The 19,102-nt window shown below is 32.3% G+C and overlaps 1 protein-coding gene across 1 annotated transcript; it reads right to left on the bottom strand.

Moving 5' to 3' along the window:
* Window positions 1-13,004: 13,004 nt before the first annotated feature.
* LOC136065481 (receptor-like protein 33) lies at window positions 13,005-15,942 on the bottom strand. The gene is made up of 4 exons (XM_065768695.1): window positions 15,798-15,942; window positions 15,571-15,714; window positions 13,469-15,487; window positions 13,005-13,345 (listed from the first exon to the last, which is right to left on the bottom strand). The coding sequence occupies exons 2-3, from the start codon at window positions 15,665-15,667 to the stop codon at window positions 13,515-13,517; spliced, it is 2,070 nt and encodes a 689-aa protein (XP_065624767.1). The 5' UTR covers window positions 15,668-15,714; window positions 15,798-15,942; the 3' UTR covers window positions 13,005-13,345; window positions 13,469-13,514.
* Between the last annotated feature and the right edge of the window lie 3,160 nt (window positions 15,943-19,102).

Below are 19,102 nucleotides of genomic sequence, written 5' to 3'. Positions count from 1 at the left end.
AATGTTAACAATCCCAAACTTTAGGGGCAAAAGTATACTTTAGTCTTTATTTTCAAAGCATGGTTAAGGTTTCATGAATTTGGATTTTTTTTTTTTTAAGTGATCAGAAGCTCCAGGGATAACATAAAAACAAATTGCAAGAGTGAAAATTCCATGAGTTTTTAAAAAGTTTTTTTATTAAGGAAAATTCTCATGGTTTTTTTGAAAGCCATTTCCAAGAGAAAAATCCCACGTTTTTATAAATTCATTTTTCAAAGGAAAATTCTATGGTTTAGGAAAGTTTTTTTCAATGAAAATTCCGTGGGTTTTAGAAACAGAATTTTCAATAGGAAAACCCAATTTTTAGAAAATCAGTTGACAAAAGAGAATCCCTGAACTTTTGTACAATCATTTTCTAGAGATGGAAGAGACGAGCCAGTTGCTTGGCCGTTTCGGATCAATTTTTAAATTTTGAGGTCACATTTTTGTGCACTTAATTAGAGGCCTCTCCAAACTCTTATTTGCTCATTCTTGGTACCGTTGGAAAGCTTGTGCATCATATTTTCTAAAGATACTAGTTTGGTGCAATTTAGTGTTTTGGTAAGAAAGTTATTCAATTGGGCTTGGTTCAAATGGGATAGTTTTAAAGTTGATATTTTGTCTTCCTTGTGCAAAACCTCAGTGAACATCCAACAAAGTCCCGACTTTTTGAATCACCTATGCATGAACTATGGGAAATTTGTTTGCAAAGTTGTTAATTCGAGCTAGTTTTAGGCCACAATTCATGAGTTTTGCCTAATTCTTCCCATTTTTACAAACTTCATTCTTAGCCTTGTGAATATTGATTTGACACAAACGAAGTGTCCCTGTTGTTTGTTCGTTTAGACACCTATACACTCAAATTATTTAACCTAATTAATTAACCAAGTTGCTACTTAGGTTTATTATTCAAATCTAGGTTAAACACAAGCAATCATATCACTAAGTGCGGAAAAGTAAAGAAGACAAGCGATATGACAACCCAAGAAAACCAATGAAACTGTCTAGTTTCAAGGTAAAAAACCTGGAGAGGATTTAACTTAAGCTATCCTCAAGGCAATAAATTCATATATAGAATGAAAGTTTTACATGCAATTAGATTTTTCTCTAAAACTAAAGTTACCTCTTGTAGTACTTACTCACATGACCACACGTAGCTCCGAATCCACGAACTCTAAACTTTTAGAACTTGACAATCTCTCCCTTTGGCAATCCATGACAAAACTTATATGCAAAATGAAATGCTCAAATACAAGAACAACTGAATTACAATAAAATTCCCAAATACATCACAAATTCTAATCTAATACTTCTAATTCAAAAGTTGCAAGAAGAGGCAGAAGGTCTTATTATGAATGTACCTATCTTTCCTGAAACACTCAAAAGGGCACATCAAACGTATGTGTGGAAATAAAGACAGATACGTAACAAATAACAAATATGCAATAACAACAAATAATATATGTGCAAACTAACTCTCCTCCTAAGTTAGATACATAAAAAAAATAAAAAAATAAAAAAAAATAAAAATTTTATTTTCTCCTTCTTTCAAAAACAATTTCATCTCCCCCAAAATAAAACAATTAAAAACCTTTACAACATGATTCCCAAATTTCATCTATATATTTCCTCCTTTTTGTCACATAATGATGAAGACAACCCAATCAAAAGGTAAACAGTAAACATATACAACAAAAGACAAGTGAAAATAGAGAATCAAGGAAATACAAAAAAATTTAGCTCTATAGAAAATAGAGACAACTCTCCCTATGAAGAACATAGGTTTTACAGTTTACTCCCCCTTTAAAAATAGGAAAAACATTACAAGTTTTGGGAAAAAATAGTTTTGGGAAAGATTTAGGAGGTGTAGAAAAATAAAGAAATACAAACCAAACTTAAAAAATAAGTTAAGGATACACATGGATACAAATATTCTCTCTTTCAATACATGCAAACTTGACATTATGTAACTCATAAATAGATGCATGCAAACACTTTAGGCACAATCAGTTAAGGTTATATGATATAGATGTCAAAAATATAAAAATTCAGAATTCAATGTGTTTTAGAGAAAATATTTGCACATATATTATCTACCATATCTAAAAAAAATATATATATATATATATATATTTTGCAATTCACACATCAAGTAAAATAGCATATACTAAGATGTATAGAACTCAAAAATTAATCAATTAATTTAAATCAAGTTGAGTATCCAATTTAGCAAAGTGTATGCATGTTATGTGTAAAAACAATGAGAGATATGACTGCAAAAATGCAAGATAAATAAAGAAAACAATGCAATGTATGTCCTAATCTATATATGCAATACATGTGAATCCAATCACAAATAATGCATGAAAAGAATAACCTAAAATATGTTTTTGGGTTCAATTTAGAATTTTGTAAGAAAATCAAGAGCAAATAAAATATGTTTGTTAGGTTTTAAAGATTTAGGATTTAATGCATTTATAACTCTAATATGTATTGTTGGCAAACCATGATCAAAACAAGTTATTTAGTCTTGTTTAGACTTGCTCAAAGTAGTGTTGTTTATGTTAAGTTGGAATTGAGCCAATGTAGAATTCACTGTGCATCTCGCCCTGGCTCGATTAATCGAAATTTAGGTTCGATCAATTGAAAATCGGGCAGATGCATTTTTTTTACAGAATTTCCAACTCAGCCCTAACTCCTAAAACATTTAGAGTTTTATGTTTTTGCCCTAGGTATATAAGGCAAACCCTAGCCACGTTTTAGGGGTTGCTCATATTGATATTTTGTGTAAATCTCTTGTGAGATATAGAGGAGCTTTCCTTTACACAAAGTTTAGAGTTTTCAAGGAGAAGATGTTATCTACACCTTGATAATCAACTCAGTTACTGCCATTGAAGCTTAAAGAAAAACAAGCGTGGGTGCTTGTACTTGGTGGTAAATCTAAGAAAGAAGAAGTCCGTGGTCTCAGAGCTTACACGTAATCGTGTTAGTAAGTTCTACCGGTGGGTAGCAATAAGAAGTCGAGCGTGGGGGCTTGTAAGTCTTATTGTATGAACTTTGATTCTTTCAAGATAGTGGATTCAAGTTTACCTTAAGGATAGCTAGGTTAAATCCTTCCCAGGTTTTTTACCAGCTTGGTTCTCCTAGATCATCATATATTTGTGTTATTTATATTTCCGTTGCTATATATACTTGATATGATTGTTTGATTGTGATAACCTAGATTTGCATAATTTGACTAAGTTAATTACTTGACTAATTAACTAAGTTAATCTGATTGTGTTAAGGGGTTTAAAACCATTCAAGTGGTATCAGAGTAGGTAGCTCTCTTGTTGTAGATCATTTAGTCTCTAAGCTGATCCTTGACCTCTGTTGTCATAAAACACAGACACTCTCTAGTTATTCCTCATCACTTGGATGGGAATAATTATGCTTATTGGAAAGTAAGGATGAAAGCATTCCTAAAATCAATTGATTAGAGAATCTAGAACTCCGTTGAATATAGATGGGAGAAGCCCACTACTCTTGTGAGTGAGTGGCAAACTTTTCAAAAAAAAAGCAGCTGGGTTCAATAGCAAAACTATGAATGTCATCTTTAACGCTGTTTCTATGGAGGAATTTAAGAGAATCTCTAATATTGAGGTTACTCACACTACATGGGAAATCCTCCAGACAGTGCATGAAGGCACTAAGGCAGTTAAAATTAATAAGTTATAACAGTTAATATCTAGATTTGAAAGCATTAGGATGTCTGATGATAAATCTTTTGATGAATTCTATGCTAAACTAAATGACATTGTTAATTCTGCATATAATTTGGGTGAAATTTATGATCAACCTAAAATTGTTAGGAAGATTCTTAAATCTTTGACTGAAGACTTTAGACCCAAAGTGATTGCCATCATTGAGAGCAAGGATGTGAACTCCATCCCTGTTGATGAACTTATAGAATCTATTCAGTCCTATGAGTTGAACCTACCCAAAACTGACAAATCCAAATCAATGACTCTTAAGTCAATTGATGATGTTGATGTAGGTGGATTTGATGATGAGCTCTCTGCTACAGAGATTGCTTACCTTGCCAAGAACTTTAGAAACTTTCTTAGGAATAGTAATAGAATGGCAAGACGTACAAACACTGCTGAACCTAGAAACTTTAGGAAGAATGATCCCACTAAGGTTAATAACAATGAAAAACCTAGAGAAAAAGTTGGTCAATCTTCAAACAACTCTATGAGTACTCAGTGTTTTGGATGTCAAGGGTATGGTCATATGAAATCTAAATGTCCCACATACTTGAGGTCTAAGGGGAAGACTATGACTGTAACCCATAGTGATAATGAAGTTTCTGGTGATGAGTCTGGATGTGACGACGATGGAAACTTCGTTGCTTTCACTGCTACTGCTGTAGTCAATAAAAGTGTGTCTGTTGAAGAGAACCCTTCTGATGGGAAACTCTCTGAGGATGCAGATCTTTAAGAAGCCTACAATAAACTTTGCAAAGTTGCTGCAAAGGATGCCATGAATGTTGAATTAGGCTTAAAGAAAATTGCTTCTCTTGAGCTTGAAAAGAAAAATTTTCCTGCTAATTTGGTTGATGCTAATGATCTTTTGAACAATGTGAAAACTGAGAATATACTAGATCTGCTAGTTCTAAACTTGATCAAATGCTAAGTGTTCAAAAGGTTCCTTCTGAAAAATCTGGATTAGGTTTTGTTGAAAGCATCTCTGTGACTGCACCAAATTTCACAAACTTTGTTCCTTCTTCTTCCTCTGAAACCCTTGTAAGTGAGGCTGTGAGTAAGACTGCTAAACCTGTAGAGGTCACACCTCCTAAGAAAATTAGGGTTGATCTGAAAGAGTCTAAACCTAAGGAGTCTACCCTTACTAAGGACAAGATGCATGGTAAACCTGTTCGGGTTTGTCATTTTTGTGGAAAGTTTGGACACATTCATCCAAATTGTTATAAGCTGCAAGCAGCTAAGCGAGCAAATATGCCGAAAGTGCCTGTGCCTCAAGTACAAGATCCTATGGCACTTATTGGTGAATTGGTAAAGACTCTAAACCTTTATTCCAATCCCAGAGTTGGAAATCACTCTAATGTGAATATGAACTCCAATGCTCGTAATGCATTTAAGAGGTTTTGGATGCAAAAAGCTCAATCTAATTAAGTCTTTCTAACATGGTCCTTATGCTTCATTGCTCTATCTTTTGTGACCTTTATTTTTTGGTTTCTTTTACCTTTTTGTTTCTAGGATTTGCATTGCATAACATTCATGCATTTCATTCTAGGTTTGCTTTTATTTCTTCTTTTCAAGAAAAATAAATAATAAAAAAAAAGGAGAAAAAGGAAAGCAATTTGTGTTTTGTATTCATTCTCTTGGTTTTTGAAAACAAGGTTGGTCAATTTATTTTCACATAATATGTTCTATGTACCTTGTTTGGCTTTGATAAGCTTATTTATTGTATTTTACTAGCTGAAAATTTGTAGTGCATGTTGTGTGTGAAAGATGTTTATGGTTTTGATCACTTTGTCTTGATCTTGAAGACACATGTCTTTGACTGTCGGACTTGAACCTTTAGAGGAAGGCATAAATAACCATCTCACCACTGTTCACTAGCCAATCATGAACACCTTAGTGCATATCGTAAGATTTTGTGCTCGAGAAAGTGTAGCACATGCTAAAAAAGAACATAAGGTGTAGCTTCGGTTTAATTACTTAATACTTAAAATTGGTGTATACTATTAGGCTTGATGCCAAATCACGGAATTAAAGTTGGTGTGTACATTATCTTGGCTTTTTAATAAGTTTTTGAATAAATTAAAATTGGTGTGTATATTATGAGGCAAAATTCAAGAAATTTACATGATTGCAAGCTTATGTTCTAGGAGATGTGCAAGCTTATGTGATGAATTTTATAGACTTTATGGTTGATTTCTATTCACATATCACCTCACATGTATCTCAAGTTTTTGCTAGTTTCACACACTACACAAGTTACTCTTTGCTAAATTTTGTACATGTTATTGTGTGTGTTTTTGGTCTGACTAACTAAGTTTGAAAATACTTTGAGTTTTTATGCAAAATAGCTTTATTGCTTGAGAATTTAATGGAAGATTGTTTGAAAATCTTAATTTTGAAAAACTGGGCTAAAATCTTGGGTTTGTGAAAATCATTTCATCTTATACTCATGCATGTCATACATAATTTCCAATGCTTTGAGGAGAGGTTGCATCAAATTCTGTTAATTTTCAAAAATTCATTTTTTTACAATTTCGATTGATCGAATCTGTTCTTCGATCAATCGAAATTGTGATTGAAAATTTAGGTGAGTCTTTGTTTGTTTCGATCAATCGAAACTAATTTTCGATCAATCGAAAATCGTGAATCCAGTTTTTTAAAAACTTAGGTTGGACTTGTTCAACTTCACTTTTTCAAAAGTTTTTCAACTTTTCTCTCTCTCTCTCTCTCTCTGTCCGACTCGGCAAAGCACAATCATCAATTTTTTGTCGTTTTCAACCATCTTTTATGCAAGGTTTTCCTCTCTCAACACTGGTAAGACCTTTATACCCTTCCTTTTACATTGTTTTTCATGATTTCATGCATTATTTCATGGTTTTTGGGTAAATTTTCAAACTATGCCTAAATTGGGATTTTTGATTAATCAAGCCTTATTTTGTGAAATTGATCAATGGGTTTTGTTGCTATATTGATATATTCATGATCTATGATGGTTAATTTGATCAATTTGGGGTTTTGTGAAAAATTAAAAATTCTAGGGCTTGTATTGAACCCGAATTGGGGATTTTGTCAAATTAGGTTTAATTGATGAAATTGGCTTGTTATTTTGATGTAATTGACCGTTATTATCTGTTTTCTCTCATGTGTAATGATCAATTCGTCAATTTCTTTCAAATTGAACAAGTGGTTTTCTTAAATTTTTGGGGGTTTTTGTTAGAAACTCTATGCTCAAGCCAATTTTATGAATTTGAACTTAAATTGACCCTAGTTTCATTGCATTAGAGCATGCATCATGACATTTAATCTATTCATGCATCATATATATTTTTGTTCTATATTTGTTTTGTGCTAACTTACAGTTTGCCCTTGGTTTTTCCCTTTTGTTCTTTTTGCTTTTGTTTTGTGTCCTTGTCCTTTCCTTAGCACCATGCCTAGGAAAACTAGAGCCCATAAGACTCCCTTCTCTTCTTTTCAGTCTCCCTCTAGGAGTGAGTTGTTTAAGGATGCCAAAAACAGAGAGGCCTTTGATAAGCTGAACAGTAAGAGGAAGATTTGGGCTGAACGTTTTGTGTTGCTAGATGAGTTAGATCCTACCATTAGGGCAAACTTTGAGAGTCAAGGTTGGTTGTCACTCTTTGTGACCTATCTCTCATCTCCACACCATCCCTATTGAGCGATGTGTGTTTTTGTATGCCCTTGTCTCTAGTGCTTTTATTTCTTTTCCTCATCTGTTTCTTCATTCTTTGAACGAGATTCATAGGAGTAGCGTAGTTGGTCATGCTCTTGTCTATCCTATCTTCATTCATAGGATTTTGTTGTTTATGGTTTAGATGGTTTCCCCGCATCTGAGCTCGTACATGTTACTGGTCCCATAGGTGCCTCTTTTCTTCGTCTGAGGGCTGCACATCTGAGGCCTCCTTGTGTTCAGTCTTCTGGTGCTGCACCCCCTCCTTCTTTTTCTACAAGTGATGCATAGGCTAAGGCATCTGGTGTTGCTGCTGTTGCTGACGTTCCTCCACTGACTACTTTGGATGATTCAAACATTCGACGTACGTTGGATCATGTTTTGACCATTCAGGCAACTTATGGACAAATTTTGGTGGACTTGCTCGATGAGGTTCGTGCTTTGCGTACAGAGTTGGCACATTTCTGACGATCTCCTTCGCCACCTCCCTTTGATTATGGATTGTGATTGCCCTTTGGCATTCTGTCACAAAAAGAGGGAGTAGCTTTTGGATTAGCTAGCTTGTAGAGTTTTTGTTGATAGGGGGAGTTTTTGTTTCTAAGGAGCCTGTGGTGATTAGATTGTATCAAGGAGCTGCATCTTGTATTTACATTCTTTTGGCTCTAGATGTTTTTTTTTTTTTGTTAGGCTATTCATGTTAGGGGGAGATACATTTAGTTTGTTTCTTGTTTCACTGCTTATTGACTTATATTTTTGTGGTTATTCATTTGATATATGTCTTTATATTGTGTTTTGTTGAAATCAATAAATTATTTTGTTTACTTGTATTTTCCACACATGCATTTATGCACTTGTTGAGTATTTCAGGAAATACAGGTTGATTCAATTGAGCTGTTGTCTACACTTGCAACTGGTGGATAGTAGTTAGGATTGGATTTATTATGTAAAGGGCTGTACTTTGTAAACTTTGAGCTTTTAGTTGTGTTTTGTTACAGATTGCCAAAGGGGAAGTTTGTTAGGTTCTAATGATTTAGGATTTAATGTCTTTAGAACTCTAATATGTATTGTTAGCAAACCATGATCAAAACTAGTTATTTAGTCTTGTTTAGACTTACTCAATGTAGTATTGTTTATGTAAAGTTGGAATCGAGCTGATGTAGAATTTACTGTGCATCTCGACCTGGCTCAATTGATCGAAGCTTAGGCTTAATCAATCGAAAATCGGGCAGATGCGTTTTTTCTGCAGAATTTCCATCTCAGCCCTAACTCTTAAAACATTTAGGGTTTTATGTTTTTGCCCTAAATATATAAGGCAAACCCTAGCCACGTTTTAGAGGTTGCTCATATTGATGTTTTGGGTAAATCTCTTGTGAGATCTAGAGGAGCTTTCCTTTACACAAAGCTAAGGGTTTTCAAAGAGAAGATGTTATCTACACCTTAATGATCAACTCAATTGCTGTCATTAAAGTTTAAAGAAAAACAAGCGTGAGTGCTTGTACTTGGTTGTGAATCCAAGAAAGAAGGAGTCCGTGGTCTTGGAACTTGCACGTGGTCATGTCAGTAAGTTCTACTGGTGAGTAGCAATAAGAAGTCAAGCGTGGGGGCTTGTAAGTCTTATTGTATGAACTTCGATTCTTTCAAGATAGTGGATTCAAGTTTACCTTGAGGATAATTAGGTTAAATCCTCCCTAGGTTTTTTACTAGTTTGGTTTTCCTGGGTCATCATATCTTTGTGTTATTTATATTTCCACTGCTATATATACTTGATATGATTGTGATAGCCTAGATTTGTATAATTTGACTAAGTTAATCACTTGGCTAATTAACTAGGTTAATCTGGTTGTGTTAAGAGATCTAAAAACCATTCAATGTTATCAACACTGCTTGACTTGAATCAAAGTCCCACTTATCATGCATGTTTCACTTCTTAGATTTTGGACTTGTTTCTCTTCTAGGTTGGAAATTCACAAGTAGCCATGGTCTTCTTTACGTTGATGTCCAATTATTTCGGGCTTAATTCCCCCCCCCCCCCCCCCCCAAAAAAAAGAAAAAGAAAAAGAAAGACTCTAGTACGATCACCCCCTCAGCGATTAGCACATGGCCACACAGGAAAAAATCCCATGAATAAGTGTCTAAGTTACTAAAAAATTAAAAATTCCAATTTTAGGGTAATCTTGGATTTATTATTGGCCACATCAATCCAAGTCCCTTTTAAAAATTACTTAGGGAAAAAATAAACCACAATGAAATTTTCCTTTTCAAAATCAAAATTCTTGTGTTTTAGTATAACTAGTCACTAACCTGTGCGATGCACAGGGAAGCTACTGAGTATATAACATGTACCACAATATATAATATTATATAATACATTAGGAAAAAATACAATTCATTGAACAAACATCCAAAAAATAATCTATAATTAAATAGAAAATTAAATTATTTTAGTAATACAAAACTATTCACTCACTAAAAACCAATTTGAAAACCTTTTTCAAAACCCAAGCCACCTTTTGATAGAAAACACTATACAAACATATAAAGAAAAATTGAACAATGGTTTTAATGAATTTAATTAAGAAAATTTTATTTGTTGAAAGTTGACGGAAGTACAGTTGTAAGTGAGAGTCTTAAAAATTGTTCAAAGTTGTACATAAGCAAATAACCAAATAAGCTAACAGTCATTAACTGCTAATTATTAAATGTTTGTCAGTGACAAATTTTTTTTGGAATTAAATAATTTGTAAACACCACATTTATGAAGGTAAAAAGACTAAGAATAAAGTACCAATGATGGAATGAGTAGCCACAATTTTTTTATAAATTCAAATCATAGATATTATAATCTTTTTTTTTTTTTTTTTGCTAAATAACATAGATATTGCAATCTTTACCTTCAAAAAATATCAATTGCTATATAAGTTCCGTCATCGATGACATGGAAATTTCTCTCTATTTATATCTTTTCAAAAAGTTATTTCCCCACAACAGGCATATCTAGTAAATCAAAATGCAATATAGAAATAAAAAGTCATATCCAGGCTCCATAACCTAGAACAAATTCTAGGATAAAGCAATAATGATTCTAGAAGTCATGCATATATTGATGCATTTAAAAAAGGCAAAAGTTAACTATGCTCTGACCAAAAAGCATACAAAAAACTCAGTAGATTAAACAATCAATGTATAAGCTCTGTTGTTTTTGTGATTCCACATAATTAAAAAGAATAAGTTGAGAGAATTTCAATGTGAGTCCAATAGCAATCAAAGCCAAACCTTATTACTTGGAAGTTATTAGCTTTGCCAAGATGGACTGTTTATGGTAAACAATTGTAAGCTTCATTGGCAAAATTAATTCTTAACATTTGGAAAGCAAAATAAATAGATGTTACAATCAACAACCATAATGTCTTCATTTCATCGTTGCTTACTTGAGTTAATCACAATAATACATAACAAAGGCTTTAAACTAGTAGGTCATGGCTTGTAAAGAGAAGACTGGAACCTAATTTTTTGAAGAATATGCATGCATTGTATCAGCAAAACATAAAAAGGATATGATATCATCTTTTATCTCCATTGATCTATATCTATATGATATATCCAAAACATGGACATCATATGTTCAACTTGTATAACCAAATGGGATAGCAGTAATAAAAGAAGTAGCATGTTCTAGGTATCAAACAATCATAGCAAAACAACAAAATAAAAGTATGGTTCAATATGTCAATAATTTGAATTATATTTAAGCTTCATGGTGGGCTAACAAACAAAAAGAAAAATAAAAGAAACCAAAGAGAAACCGCATATTAAATGGCACATACCCATGCCTTGTGAAATCCAAAGGTGTAGTCCCATCTATAATGGCTCTAATTTCAATTTCGCAAACTTGCCTGCCATTCTACCAACCTATAAAAATAAGTACCATACAAAAATTTAAAATGCAAATCCAATACTAAGTAATATTCAGTCAAGAAATCAAACTTTTTTTTTCTAAAAACTCAGATTTAATTCACAAGAACTACAATAGAAGTTTCAATTTTTAGGGACCTTGAGATGTGCTTTATCGGCTATGAAATCATAGTAAGGAATTACATTAAAAAATTAATGAGTAAACGAACTAACAAACCCATTCAATTTAAAAAATTCTTTGGTTTATAATAGACTCTTAAAATCCAAATTTGCTTTTGAAACCAACAATACTCAAACTAAAAGCAATTCACACATTCACGAATTAGTAAAACTAAATAAAAGTTAAAACGGTTCATAGATATCTAATGCCATTCGTACTAAAATGGATTTAGTCAAAGAGAGAGAAAGAAAGTGACCATCTTGAAGGAGTTGGTGTTTTGAGCAATATCATTGTCGAGGAAGAGAGTGGAGTGGAGATTAAGGACTTTGAAGTTCAGGAAGAATGGAAACTTCGACTTTGACTCTTTGTTTTCCTCATCAACCGCTTACTCTCCCATATCCTTCACATGTGTGTAAGATGAATTAGAAAAATTTGTTGCGTCATTCAAAGAATCAAAAGGGTAAGAAGGCTAAAAGCAGTTCTATCCATTCATTGTATCTATTGGTTTGGGTTTAAGATAGGTAAAATTAGATTACTAAATTATAGAATGAGAGAAGGGATATGACCTTTGCTTTTTGGGCTTGCTTTGACAACTTGCTTGATTCTGAGGATTTTTGCAAAATGAGTAAAACTTTTATGAAGTTAAAGTCTCAAAATTATTATTGTAGGAAATAAAGTATAGTGGGAGGCGGAGAAAAGGAAAAGTACGTACAAAGATAGGGAGAAGTGTTTGTGGTTTTTTTTTTTTTTTGAAAGAACTGCTATGTAACCTGTAAAAATTAAAACTATCCAGAGCTAGGCAAAATGTTGCATCAGTTTGCGTTTTTTTTTTAGTCATGTGGTATTATTTGTAGAATTTAGAAATCAAAACGTTTCACATCAACAACCAAAGGAAAAGGCACCTATTTATAGTTAATTCTTAAAAGGTGTATTTAAAAAGTATTGAATTAAACGGTTAGTTAAAAATTTAAAATCCTAAAAGTCCCAATGTTTGGTGTTTTTAAATGTTAACGTGGCTGAAATTTGTGTGTGTGTGTGTGTGTGTGTGTGTGTGTGTGTGCGTATATATATAGAATTGTCATATCGTACACAATAAATGGAAGAAGTTACAACAAATAAAGGATGTGAGGAGGTTGTAACCTATTGGTGATTGTCAGAATTCTATATAATAGCGGCATTTGAAGAGTCTTGATTAATGGAGGGATACATGATAAAGTTGAAGATAAGAGTAACATCCAAAATTTAAGGAGATGCTCAATAAATGACAATTGGTAAATCTAAAAATAAAAAATAAAATAAGAAAATAAATAATGACATGGCGCTGATGTGGTTTAACTAGAGCATAGCAACAATAAATGTTACGCTTCGGCATTTAGTAATATATAGATATAGATTTACAATGAGAAATATTTCATTTTAGATTTTTTTTAATAACAATATATTAGTAATCTAACTAAGCAGTAAGCAGACGACCACCCTTAAAACTATGTCCAATGTGCCACAAAGTATCAAAACAAACACAAATGAACACACGAAATACCCTCAAATATAAATATATAAGTATAAGCCAACTGAGCACAGTACTAGCTCCAAAACTAAGTCCAAGACACGATACAATTTTAAAACAAACGCAAAGAATACCATCAAATATACATACGTCAAATCTAAACATGATTATTAGAAGGATAGGAAAACAACGCCATAATTCATATTAGCATGATCCACTCCTTAATGCCCAACATTCTAATGAAAAGTTGCATTCATTTAAGCTCGTAATCTTCTTCAACTCATAGTAGATAATAGGTTCCTCATCACTTCCAACAATACCTTGCAAGTAAATAGAGAGAAATTATGAAACATATACGAAACTACAAATGTTGACACTACTAATATAAGTTAATATAAATCCATAGCACAATATTAATGCAAAGAGAAGTTTCTCACACTCACCTAAGAGCACACATTAATCCATAGCACAGTATTAATCCACATGGCATTAACTTCTTCTTCGCTTAGGTCTTTGGTTGATACGCCCTGTCACCCTTCCCTCTCGTTCTCCTTCAATCAACCTTATAATCCATTGGGGTTTTCTTGTTTTAAACACAACATATCCCACAACTAATCCAAACACAAATCCACATCCATAGCCAATCAACACGGTCTTCCAACCAAATCCTTCTGCAAACTTTGAATCATTGTCTTCAAGGAATATTGGTGGTGGTGGCTCATTAGTACTACATTTAATTGACAATGGAGATCCGCACAATCCTAAGTTCCCATCATATGATTCATTACCAAATGTATTGAATTGTTTGCCTTGAGGTATGGGTCCAATAAGGTAGTTTTGTGAAAGGTTTAACATGGCCAAAAATGTTAGAAGTGTCAATTGCATAGGAATTTCACCAGTGAGTTTATTTGAAGAGAGATCCAATGCTTCAAGTGCTAATAAATTTCCCAACGTTGATGGGATATGGCCGGTTAGGCTGTTATGGGAAAGGTTGAGCAATCGGAGAAATTTAAGCCTTTCAAGTGCATCTGGAATCTCTCCTTGGAATTGGTTGCTTGATAAATCAATCATTGTGAAGATGGTTAGGACTTTCAGTAGTTCTCTCTTTGACCCTTTCACAGTCACCTCTATTGAATCTTGATAAAAACCTTCAGGCATTGCAACTCTATCATACACATTTTTACGTTTACCATAATTAGGTGCACCATAATATGCTGCCAAATATTGTGGTTCTTGTGCATTTTCATTGCAAATCATCATGGCTTCCAAATTTTCAAAATAAATTCTTGGTAAAAGACCAGTAAACTCATTGTGAGAGAGATCGAGAATTTGTAGTTTAGAGAAAAACACCCCCTTATTTGTATGATTTCTTATAGGACCATGAAATCTATTATTACTCAAGACAAGTAACCGTAACTCCAAAAGGGCTTCCAACCAATAGGGGAATGAATCATTAATCTTATTATTTCCGAGGTCAAGAACTTCCAAATTTGTGCAATTGACAAATGATTTTGGTAATTTCCCTTCTAAATGATTTCCATTAAAGGCAATAGTTGCTAGATTATTATCCTTTTCAAATGTATCAGGAATAGTGCCATGGAAATTGTTCATTCGCAAATCCATCACTGAAAGCCTATGACCAAAGTTTCCCAAACATTGTGGAATCTTACCACTCAAATTGTTGTTAGAGATATCCAAGATTTCAAGGTTACTTGCATTGCAAATCATAGATGGAATCTCCCCAGTTAGTCTATTGTTCGACATAAAAAAGGCGATCATAGTAGAAGATGGAATAGGAAGATTTCCTTGCAATAGATTGGCATGAAGATCAAGAACCTGTAGATTCTCCAAAACTTCAAACATCCATTCTGGGATTTGGTTTGAGATTCTGTTATTAGATAGGTCCAAGTTTTCTAAATATTTTGACGATTTTAAAAATTTTGGGAATTCAATTATGTTGCAAGAAGACATGCTTAAGTTCCGAAGATGGGGGAAGGTATGGTTAGAGTTGCTTTTGATGCCCAAGAACAGACTATTATTTGAAAGATCAAGAGTGACCAGTTCTTTGAAATTTGTGGATTTATCAAATTCCACAATGCCACTCAAGTTATTTGATGAAAGATGAAGCTTTGAAAGATTCACGAGATTAGAGATTGAATTTGGAATAGAGCCATAAAGCCTATTATTTTTCAATATAAGACTTTGTAGTGAATTGTTAGGTTGGAATTCACACATTTCACTAGTGAGTTGGTTGTAAGACAAGTCAACTGTAGTGAGTTTTGTGAGGTTGGTCAAAAAAGGAATTTTACCACCAAAACCTCCAAAGTTGTTGTGACTGAAGTCAATAAAAGTGAGATCCTTTAGGTTTGACAATGATGATGGAATTTGGTCGGTAAAGTTGTTATATTGAAGCATAATATCAGTAACTCTTGTGAGGTTCCCAAATGATACTGGTATTGATCCTGTGAAATTAAAATTAGTTGGTTATAAAATAAGTAAACTTTGGCAAGTTTTTATAGGTTTGTAAAAAAGTCAAGAGTTCTACCTTCAAATTTGTTGTAACTAAGGTCAATAAAGTTGAGATACTTCAGATTTGAAAGTGATGATGGAATTTGGCCGGTAAAGTTGTTATCTTGGAGCATAATATCAGTAACTTTTGTGAGGTTCCCAAATGATACTGGTATTGATCCTGTGAAATTAAAATTAGTTGGTTATAAAATAAGTAAACTTTGGCAAGTTTTGTGAGGCTGGTAAAAAAATCAAGAGTTCTACCTTGAAATTTGTTAAAGCTGAGGTCAATAAGATTGAGATCCTTTAGATGTGAAAGTGATGAAGGAATATGGCCGGTGAAGTAGTTAGATTCTAGGAAAATTTGAGTAACTTTGGTGAGGTTCCCCAACGACGCAGGTATTGGTCCTAAAAAATTGCAATTTGNGTAGAATTATAATTAACACAAAAATTCATCAACCTAAAGAATTGATGCAATAAAAATAAAAAATAAAAAATCAAACAAAAAATGAAAAACAAATTTTGAGAGAGAGTGAGAGAACTAACCTTTTTTGTGTGAGAAAACTATGCATAGAATGAAAAAGAAAATGTCAAATTTATAGTAAGATGTTGAAAGTAAGAATAGTCAAAATAAAGGAAGATAAAAAGGTAGAGAAAGAATGATATTAAGGTAGAAAGTAGTAGGGAGATGAAGAGGTAAAAGGATATTAGAGTTTTGGAAAATTAATAATAAAAATAATGGTTAAAAGATATTTTAATTTTTAAATAATAATTAAGTCACCTTAAATGAGAAAATGTTTAAAAAATATATAAGAAAAATTGAGAAGAAAAAAATGATGACGTGGCTGCTGATGTGGCTCAACGTGAGTGTAGCAACATTAAATACTACGTTTCAGCTTTTAGTAATATATAGATATAGATTATACAATCCTGAATGATTTATTTAGTGCTTCAAAACAAATGATTTATTTGGAATTAGGTATTTAAAGAAAATGGTAAACTACGTATTTGGTACCTAACCCTTATGCTAAATGTCAATTTAGTCATTGACTTTTCAAATGTGTCAATTTAGTCCTTAACCTTTTGAAATTGTGTCAATTTTGTCCTTGCCATTAAGTGATGGATGGAAAATGTTGACATGGCTAACAAGCAAAATTAAAAATAAAAAATAAAAAAAATAAAATTACGACACATACGTGTACAGTGTACTGCCGTGTAGAATAAAAATTAAAGAATAATAGTAAAATAAAAATAAAAGGAAAACCAGTTTATGTTAAAAATTAGGATCCCATCATGAACAAACAAATTTCAGAGTGCCGTATCAACCAAAAATTAACAAAACCTGTTTAGTTGCGGAGAAACTGTAGGAAAAGGAAGTTGAAAAGCAGCTGAAAGACCTACAATCATTTCAAAATAAAAATTTTCCGATACTATAGGAGATGAGGTGGAGAGAGCCGAGAGGAGGATAGTGAAAGGTTAGGGGTATGATCAGAATTCAGTGAGAAGTCAGGGAATATGGTGTATAAAATAAAACGGTGTCGTCTGGGAGCCTCAAGTTCTTCTAGGATAATACAAGCCATGGTCTCTAGTTAAGACGGACGCTAGCTTGTTTCCAAAGCTCAATGGTAATACAACAACAGATTTTTTTAAGGTGGCAGGATCTTTCACTACTTTCTTTACTCGTTACTAATGAAAAAAGACAAAATGGGCACAAAACCTTGGCTATAAAGGATTTCGTGTCAAAACCATAAACAGAAGAATTGTTTTTTTTTTTGTTATTTCTTGTATTTCATTCGTTACAATTTGCAATAGAATTAATAGAAAATTTTCATTTTGGATTGATTTTAAGTTTTTCAGTTGCTTTTCTATTTCCTTATGGTTTCTCGGCAACCAATTAGGAACTTGTTAATTTTTTGTCTCTGTGGAAGGTTAGCGACATGAAACTTTGATTGTTCAAGAGGAGATCCTAATTTTAACATAAAATGGTTTTCCTTTCTTAAATTATTATTCTTTTTTTTTTTCCACGTAGCAGTACACATATCATTTTTATTTTAGCTGTTCATTAGGTTAGCATTTCCATTCATCACTTAACGGTAGGGACCAAATTGACATAATACCAAAATGTTAGGGACTAAATTGACACATTTAAAAGGATAGAGACTTAGTTGACATTCAACATAAAGGTTAGGGGCTAAATACGTAATTTACCCTAAAGAAAATTATTTGAATTTTAATTTTTAACTAACACCATGCGTAGGCATGAATGAATTTAGAAACTATCAATAATTAGGTACAAATTAATATTCCTACCTAAGTTAAATACTACTAATAGTCATTTTTATATTTTTGTCAACTCTTTAAAAAAAAAAATCCTTGAAGGATTATTTAGTAGAGTATGCAGATTATTTATTATTTATTATTTTATTTTATAAAACAATAGAATATATTTTTGTCACTTCTTAACGTCATTTTTGCTATTGTGATACAATAAATTTATTTCATGTATACATTTTTTCAAATAAGATATGAACAAATAATTTTTTAGAGCATGGCACATTTTTTCATTGAAATTTATATTTAAACTAATAATAATTTTTTATATGAAAATCTTAATTAGTTTTAAGTAGATTGCAAATAGTTTCAATTTTCAATTGGGTATTAAAATAGTTTTTAATATCTTAGAAAGAAGTATTACATATTCAAATTATTAGATATAAGTGTAATAAATTGTAATTTTCCTTATATATTTTTTAAGTTAAGATTCATGCATGTACTTGTAAAGAGACTAGACATGAAATAAGACATATAATGACTTGGCACAAAATTGAAACTCATTTAAAATCTAGAGACATGTGGCATCAAATTAGAAGACAATTGTAGAAAATTGGAATGCAATTATAATCAAATTTGGATTATTGATTGAACTTTCTCTCAACTTTTATTTTAATATAATTTATACGATATATGATTTGAAATGAAATAAGGTGTAAAATGTTATTTTAACTATTGTTTAAGAAAAATCTTTAAAACTCAAACCCACATGAATTGTTTAAATTTATATCAAAATGTCATCATGTATTTGCTAATGTAACTCCTTAATATTTTTCAATGAAAGTTTATTATGGATTTTTTTTAATTAAAAAAATGTTTTTCTCAAACCAACCAAAGAATTTTAGATTTTTAACAACTCTAGTACGTGTTAGAAACCAATAAATAAAAAGGTGTGAATTCGTACTTACATCGTAAATTGAGTTCGCGTAAGTTTTGTAAGCCGAAAATGTCATCTGGCAGACTTCCACGCAGTCTACAATCTTCGAGTGTAAGGGATACCAAAGAAGAGAAATTCATGAAAGAGCCAAGTGAAACGGAGGACATGTTAACAGAATCAAGATGAAGTTCCCTTAACTTGGTCAGATTTTGAACAAGCCTCTTCACAACAGATGTTTCGAAACTGACCCAGTAATTGCGAGAGAGATCTAGTGAGGACAACTGGGAGAGGTGGGATATTCAAGTGGGACTTGGCCTTCAAAGTCGGAGTGAGAAAGGTTAAGATATCTCAACTAAGCAAA

The sequence above is a fragment of the Quercus suber genome, unplaced genomic scaffold (genome assembly GCF_002906115.3).
Source record: "Quercus suber isolate HL8 unplaced genomic scaffold, Cork oak 2.0 scaffold_988, whole genome shotgun sequence".
NCBI classification, from domain to species: Eukaryota; Viridiplantae; Streptophyta; class Magnoliopsida; order Fagales; family Fagaceae; genus Quercus; species Quercus suber.
The sequence above is the reverse complement of the archived record's forward strand: the minus strand, read 5'-3'. Positions and strand labels throughout refer to the sequence as shown.

Coding starts and splice junctions, on each gene's coding strand:
- LOC136065481 (XM_065768695.1), bottom strand. CDS start 15,667: ATGCTCCAAGATAACAACTTTACCGGCCAAATTCCATCATCACTTTCA. Junction 15,488..15,570: donor TAGTTACAACAAATTTGAAG/GTAGAACTCTTG, acceptor TTAATTTCACAG/GATCAATACCAGTATCATTT.